The sequence below is a fragment of the Monopterus albus genome, unplaced genomic scaffold (genome assembly GCF_001952655.1).
Source record: "Monopterus albus unplaced genomic scaffold, M_albus_1.0 scaffold32.1, whole genome shotgun sequence".
NCBI lineage: Eukaryota > Metazoa > Chordata > Actinopteri > Synbranchiformes > Synbranchidae > Monopterus > Monopterus albus.
This window is the reverse complement of record NW_018127912.1, coordinates 2,371,572-2,378,827: the sequence shown is the minus strand read 5'-3', so window position 1 is coordinate 2,378,827 and position 7,256 is coordinate 2,371,572. Positions and strand designations below refer to the sequence as shown.

General features: G+C 41.5%; 1 protein-coding gene across 1 annotated transcript in view; it reads right to left on the bottom strand.

Moving 5' to 3' along the window:
- The window catches only part of LOC109958378 (ankyrin-2-like), a 56,307-nt gene that overhangs the window by 25,588 nt on the left and 23,463 nt on the right, over nt 1–7,256 (bottom strand). Inside the window, 18 exon segments of the mRNA XM_020596945.1 lie at nt 46–101; nt 1,144–1,179; nt 1,530–1,633; nt 1,772–1,850; nt 2,068–2,194; nt 2,967–3,039; nt 3,172–3,270; nt 3,364–3,462; nt 3,603–3,701; nt 3,992–4,090; nt 4,235–4,432; nt 4,640–4,738; nt 5,002–5,100; nt 5,238–5,435; nt 5,653–5,751; nt 5,926–6,024; nt 6,150–6,248; nt 7,118–7,256. The exon segment at nt 7,118–7,256 is cut by the window's right edge and continues 24 nt beyond it. Coding sequence (XP_020452601.1) covers nt 46–101; nt 1,144–1,179; nt 1,530–1,633; nt 1,772–1,850; nt 2,068–2,194; nt 2,967–3,039; nt 3,172–3,270; nt 3,364–3,462; nt 3,603–3,701; nt 3,992–4,090; nt 4,235–4,432; nt 4,640–4,738; nt 5,002–5,100; nt 5,238–5,435; nt 5,653–5,751; nt 5,926–6,024; nt 6,150–6,248; nt 7,118–7,256 — 1,901 coding nt within the window.

The following is a 7,256-nucleotide window of genomic DNA, read 5'->3' as shown; positions in this document are numbered from 1 at the left end:
GTGCAAACCATTCCTTGGGTGGTAAATGGCCCCGCAGGCCATTGTGTCGGCAGCCACGCATGGCCCCGCCCCTGGCATCTACCATGAAGCTGACCAGGAAGCTAAAGAAAAGGGTCCAGCAATGGATACATTGATTGTTAAAGGCTCAAATCTCTGGCTATAAACCTTCATGCACGCAAAACAACCAAAGAAAAGAAGGAACTTCTTTTATGATATTGGTCAAAAACAACATAACAACAAGCATGTCTCAGCAGACAATATTTTTTATTTTCATTCCACTTGAATTTTAACTTGCAAGACAGACAAGCAAAAAAGAGGGCACTAAACAAAATTATTTATTGAGGATCTTATGTGTTTAAGAGCAACTAGGGATGAATAATGATGACACTTAAATATGTCCATAGTCAAACTGCAAGACTGTTATGAGAGCTGATCAGGGCATGAAGTGGAGTAGTATCAGATCTATAGAAGGATATGGTTGGTGACATTCTGTATTCTTATCGTGTCAAAATTCAAATGAAATAGACTATGTGATATTAATCAGACCAAAATCAATGAAACAATCCATCTACCAAGTATTATCTGTGTAGCCAAAGCCTATTCTTCTGTGTCAGCTTCATTGCTGTCCAAAAACATTAACAAAACACATACAGTAAGTGAGTCATACTGTTGCACTGGGTGACATGTGACTTCACTGTGCTGAATAAAGGACACTGTAGTTTATTATGAGTCACATACTGTATATCATTCTGGTGCTGTAAATACTCACGTGTACCTAAAACGTATTAATTCAACACTGAAAATACAAACAAATACACTGTTTATGCATGTTTGAGCAATGTTTGGTACAAAATACACTGATATAACCTATTCTCAGTATATTTTAGTTAGCAAGGTATAAATAGCTTATGACTTCTACATATCAGCAGATCCTCCAGAGTAAAGAAGTCAGATCTGCACAAAAGAATCTAACTTTGAACATGACTAGTTTACAAAATCTGACCCCTGGGACTGGAAAGTCATGCGTTATGAAATCATGCAGACATATACCATGGGAAAGAGGAGGCTGTTCAGTAGTGGATGAAAAAATTATGGGCACAGAGGAGAGAAGAATGAGAGAGTAGCCAAAATAAAGAGTATCACCTGCTGTTGTCATGGTCTAGGCACGGAGAGGAATGACTAGAAGCAGAATATAACAACACACACACGCACACAATCACAAATCAGACAAGAAAGGAGAGAGTGCACAAAGAGGAAACAAGACAATAAACAAAAAAGAGAAAAATAGGATAAAGAATGAGTGAGAAAAGCCTGACCAGAGTCAGAAGAAGACACAGTGGCAAAGATAAAAGAAGTAAGGAAAACAGAATGTGAGAGAGTGAAAAATAATGTAATACACTCCTCATAATGAACAACAGTGGGCAAAAAACTGAGTCACTAATTCAAGCCTAAATGTGTATTCTTAGTGTCACTTTTACACCAGGGAAATGTAGGAATGTGTGTGATTTTGTCTCTGTGTGTATGTATACCCAGAGTGTAGCAGACTGGAGGACAGCACCACATTATCAAGGTGCTCAGCACCCCAGCTCAGACGGAACGATTCCTTTTCGTGAGCTTGAGACAGCACTGAAACCTACACACCAACAAACAACTGTCATTCACAAAAACAAACAAATATTCAGAACTAAGCATTCCTTAGGTAAGGTTGTCAGAGATTACCTAACCCAACAAAATCACAACCAGACAATCCGAAGAGTACAATAGCACTCACCTGTTGGCTTGTAAGCATGTCTTCGATGAGAACTCCTTCCCTCTGATGGAAACTTTGGTGAATGGGAGTGAGCTGCGGCCTGTTGGGAAAACAAGGCAGACTTTTTTCAGCGTGTTTGTGTCTACGTGTCTGTTTATACTGTATATTTGCATGTGCACCATGGGAAGTCTGTCAGTAGCAGTGGACAAAGATATGAGTGATGTGGCATCGGCCACCTGACACATGCTGTCATTTATGAAGTTAGATGCAGGATGAGACTACTTGTTAAGTGCACGTATGCGTGTACTGGTTGTGACCTGTCCAGGTTGTGGCTCATGTAGCTGAAACCATCCAGGTAGTGTCCCGGAAGCGAGTCATCTCCCAGCTCTCTGAGATCCTCTGCCCTCAGATACTCTCCACCATCACCTGTCATAGTGTCCTCACCTGACAAACACAGATGTGTCATATGAGATGTTCTTCACTCTGTTCTGAAGACTTGATGGCATTGCAAAAAAGAAATTAGTTTTGCATGTCAGTATTACTAAATCAGTCAATTCCTCAATCATCCATAATCAGCTGTCGCAGACTTCATGCATTTATGGGAAGTTTCCACTATTGCATTAAAACACAATCAACAAAGTTCTTGTTATAACCTCTAAGCAACAAGAAAGGTCTGCTTATGGAAAATTGATTATATAACTACAGCAGCAAAACTCAGCCACGTTAACTGCGCTGACTCTGTAAATGAAAACAAACTTGGGGTTTAAAGTTGAAAGTAAAAGGTTAGAAATAAAGTTATCAAAATTTAATGTTTTAGCAAAATGTAAATATATTACTGTAGGCTAATGACATGTAACTGATTAGTTACAGCACCACAGATAGTCCACACCAAGCTGGCAGAGCAGTGCAGACATTTTGCAGTACCTTCCAGCTCCACAGGCATCTCAGATAATGGCTCATCCTCCAGCCTCAGAGCTATAAAACATACACCTTTAAGACCCACAGCCACAAAACTACATTACCCACAATGGACAGCTATTTTATGACTACAGCACAAGGGGGAAAGAGAATTTTTATCCATGGTCAATTTTTGTTCCAGTATCTGAGTGGCACAGCCTAAAATCTGTGCACATCCCTTTGTCAGTAAAACGTGACCAGTAATAGAATATGTTGTTTCTCCTGTTCTTGCTTGTTTTCTCTGTTTAGAATAACTCACCCTCTTCATCAGAAACATCAAGGATCTCAGTCATGGTCTCAGGGACATTGAGCTTGTGTTTCTCTATGACCGTCTGAAGTGACATTTTAAAATCAGGGAAAACATATAATGAGGAGAGAGAAATGTTAATTGGGTTTTCTAGGAAGTGTAAAGCAAAATGAAGCAGTCCAAAATCTACAGTCTAAAAGGTATCAGTGGAGTTTACCGTAGTGGTAGTGACAACCTCCTCAGTGACAACCTTCAGTGTGTCCACCACGGAGATGTAACCCAGACGTTTAGCAATTGACAAAGCAGTGTTTCCGTTCTAACAGAAAGGACAAAGTGTTCATGTGAAACCCATGAGAATGAGATTCCATGCTCTACTTTACTTTTTCACTAAACATTTTTTGTTTCTTACCATTGTGGTAGCGTTGGCCTTGGCCCCGTGTTGCAGCAAAATATTGATTATGTGTGTGTTCCCTTGTTGTGCTGCCTGGTGAAGTGGTGTGTAACCATTCTGTAGAACAAAAAATGGATACAGCTTCATGTTCATTATAAAAACTATAATTAAATAAAGTTTAATTGCATTTTGTCTTGTTGCACTTTTGCTGAGCAGAGTTTGTATGCTTCAGATCTGATATTTTAAGTCTTCTGTACCTTGGTTTTGGCATTGACGCTGACGCCTCGCTGCAACAGGAAATTCACCATCTTGGCATTTCCATAGTGACATGCTACGATCAGAGGGGTGTATCCAAGCTGATGTGCAGAGATGATGAGCAGATGATGTAGAAAAAAGTCATTATCAAAACTGCCTGATTTGTTGTACTTCCTTGCTATGATAATTTATTAAATGACAGTACACTTCAAAAATAGAACATCTTAAAAACGTGACTCATCTAACTAAACTACCTAAATACATAATTTTCCCAAGAATAACTTTAATAAAGCCTGCATTTCCACAAAATCACAGGACTGGTGACTAGTTTTTGTCTGTGTATGCTTGTTATTGTGCGCGTGTGTACAGGTGTGTGTGTGTGTGCTTGCACCTTGGTTTGCTGATCCAAGTTGGCATCATGTTTGGCCAGCACTTCTGCCGCACTGACCTTGTCCTCTTGGGCTGTGAGATGCAGAGGAGTCAATCCACTCTGTAACACATGAAGCACAGAGTTGTCTTCACGTTGTTTATGTTGTGCCCATAAACCTGTAAAAAACATCCCTGCTATCATGCATATCAATACTTTTATAGCAATTATATCTTTATTCCCTATTAATTTGTGTTCGTGTGTGACCTTGGTGGTTGTGTTGACATGAGCTCCTTTGGCCAGCAGCAGGTTGGCCATTTCAGCGTGGCCTTCCTGGGCTGCCAGGTGTAGAGGGCTCACTCCCTGCTTGGTCAGAACATTGGTCTCTGCTCCATACTGCAGCAATGCTAACGCGATGTTTGTCTGGTTCTTTTTGGCTGCAATGTGGAGGGGTGTGTAGCCATTCTGGACAGGTAGGAAGGTTAGCAGTTAAATATTCATCTAAACAAGATAACATCATTTTCTCATGGTTGAGGCAGGTTGAAGAAAACAGGTAATCAATAGGCAAACTGCAGGGACCTATCACACAGTAACTGCTACAGCAGAGAGCATCACAAACAATATTCTGAGAGTGTCTGAAGTACTTTTTATTTTTAAAAGTATAGGTCTAACCTTTGCAGTAGCATGAGGTGATGCCCCTTTATCCAGCAGCAGCAGAGCCACCTCTTGGTTGTCATAATGTGCTGCCACATGTAGAGGAGTTAGGCCATTCTGGAAGAGGAAACATTTATTACCGTAACTGGCATTTCTGTTATGGAACATGATGTCTTTCTGGTTTTGTTGTGTTTTGGCTTCCAGCTTATAAACAATTCTCTTCCAATCTGTAATGAGTCTATTTCAGAGACACATTAATTCGAGTCGGAGACTGAAAGATTCACTGAACTGTGTATTTAGAAATAATGAATAACATTCCCCTGAAATAACCTCAGACCTTGCCTAAGAATCTGCCTCGATACTGCATATCTTCAGCTCACCTTGCCGGCATCATTAGGAAGTGCTTTACGTTGAAGGAGAAGCTTTGCTACGTCGAGACTCCTATACTTTGCTGCTACATGTAATGGAGTGAATCCTTTCTGCAGAGGGGAAGGGAGACAAAGTTTCATTCCAACCTATATGTATGTTGTTTTTATGTTTAGCTGGAGATTTTTTAGAAAGTGCATCCATCCAAAGCTTCTCTGTCTGTATGCATCATGTCTTAACCTCTCCTCACCTTGGTGGCCATGGAGTGTGAGGCTCCGGCTTCTAGTAGCACGGCAGCTGTCTCTACCTGGCCCTCCCTGGCTGAAATGTGAAGGGGAGTGTAGCCGCTGGTGGTAGCAGCATCTGGATGGGCCATGTGCTGCAACAGCAACTGGACAATATCTGTTTTCCCCAGACGGGATGCAATGTGGAGGGGGGTCTGGTCCTCCTGTGGTTGAAGGATGAAATGACTGTACATGATTGACTTTAGAAGGAAAACAGTAGAGAAACAAAGAAAGCACTGAAGCTATTAGATAAAAACAGACAGAGGCAGGCAGGCAACATGACCCTCGAGTATGTGTATGCAATCCTTGGGATGAAATATGCTTATTTATTATTAACGGAAGAAACTGTAATTAATGTTGATGACGCAACAGTTGGCTCACCCTAGCCATGGCATCCACCAATGCTCCGTTTCTCAGCAAACAGCGGACCACTTCCATCTGACCTGCTCGTGCCGCCATGTGGAGCGCCGTCTCACCACGCTAACGAGCAAAGACAGGACATTTGCTGTGTGTACTAAATGAAACCCTTGTGCTCTGTAAACATAGGTGCTAGGTGACAGCACTGAGGAAACTGAAAAATGTATGCTTAATTTGTGACATGCATTTCTGGAAGCTGACCAAGCAGATGAACAGATTAGTTGACATATTACTCACAATGTTACGGACATCAGGAGAGGCTCCACTCTGCAGCAGAAGTAGAACAATGTTCAGGTGACCCATGAAGGCAGCTACATGGATAGGAGTCAGGCCAGACTAAAATAAAAATGAGGGAGAAGGATACAGACACAATAAACATAAACAATAATTGCAAAGTTGAACAGGAAATTGCACGGTATTTACAGATGTGACCCTGAGACATTCCCACAGAAAAGTCTCACCTCAGTAATAGCCTGGATGGAGGCGCCATATTTGACTAACAGTTCCATCACCTTCACCCTGTTCTTCTTACAAGCGATGTGGAGAGGAGTGAAACCATTCTGGCAGAGACAGTGGGAGAAAGATTTATAGGTACATACTAAATATCTGTGTAGTCTATAGGGATGGGCATTTCAAGCACATATGCTATTTGATGTTTGCTGGGAATCATTCAGCACTTATTTGAAGATCCCCCACCATCTTTTCAACACAACTGTGTGGCTCACATGCATTATCATCACAGTTTATCCATTTGTGCCATGAATGTTTTTCTGGATGGAACCATATTCTCACCCTTCTTGTCCACAAATGGTTATTTGTGTGAATGTACCATAACATTATGACCACTGAGAGGTATTGTAACGTGAATTACACTGATTATCTCATTATAATGGCACCTGTCAGTGTGTGGGGTATTTAGGCAGGAAGCGAACATTAAGTCCTCAAAGTTGATGTGTTGAAAGAAAGAAAAATGGGCAAGTATAAGGATCTGAGTGACTTTGACAAGGGTCAAACTGTGATGGCTGACGACTGGGTCAGAGCATCTCCCATCCTGCAGGTCGTGTTGGGTGTTCTTGGTCTGCAGCGGTCAGTACCTACCAACAGTGTCTAAGAAAGGACAAACTGAACCGGCGACAGGGTCATGGACTCCCAGGGCTCACTGATGACAAGGTTGATCCACTGTAGATTAAACTTTTACATTTCATTCATCCTTTTGAAAAGATTCCATTTTGTTTGAATCTTTGTTAAAATGGTTGAAAATGGGAAATACCCCTCTACGAAAAGACACATTCAGCAGCTTTAGTGGTGATATCACACAGTAGAGAGTCGGGAGGCTGTTGAATTTGTCTAAACATTTATCGCACATTTGTGAGTATGTTAGTGCCCATAGTTTTTTCTTGTACAGTTGTTATTTTCTGTGAATGCCTACCAGTGCTCTAGCATTGGGATTGGCTTTCTTGTCTAGCAGCAGCTTGGTGACCCTGTAGTGGCCACAGTGAGCTGCGACATGCAGCGCTGTGAGGTAGTCCAGCGTGACATCATCAACAGGCGCCTTGTGCTGCAGCAGG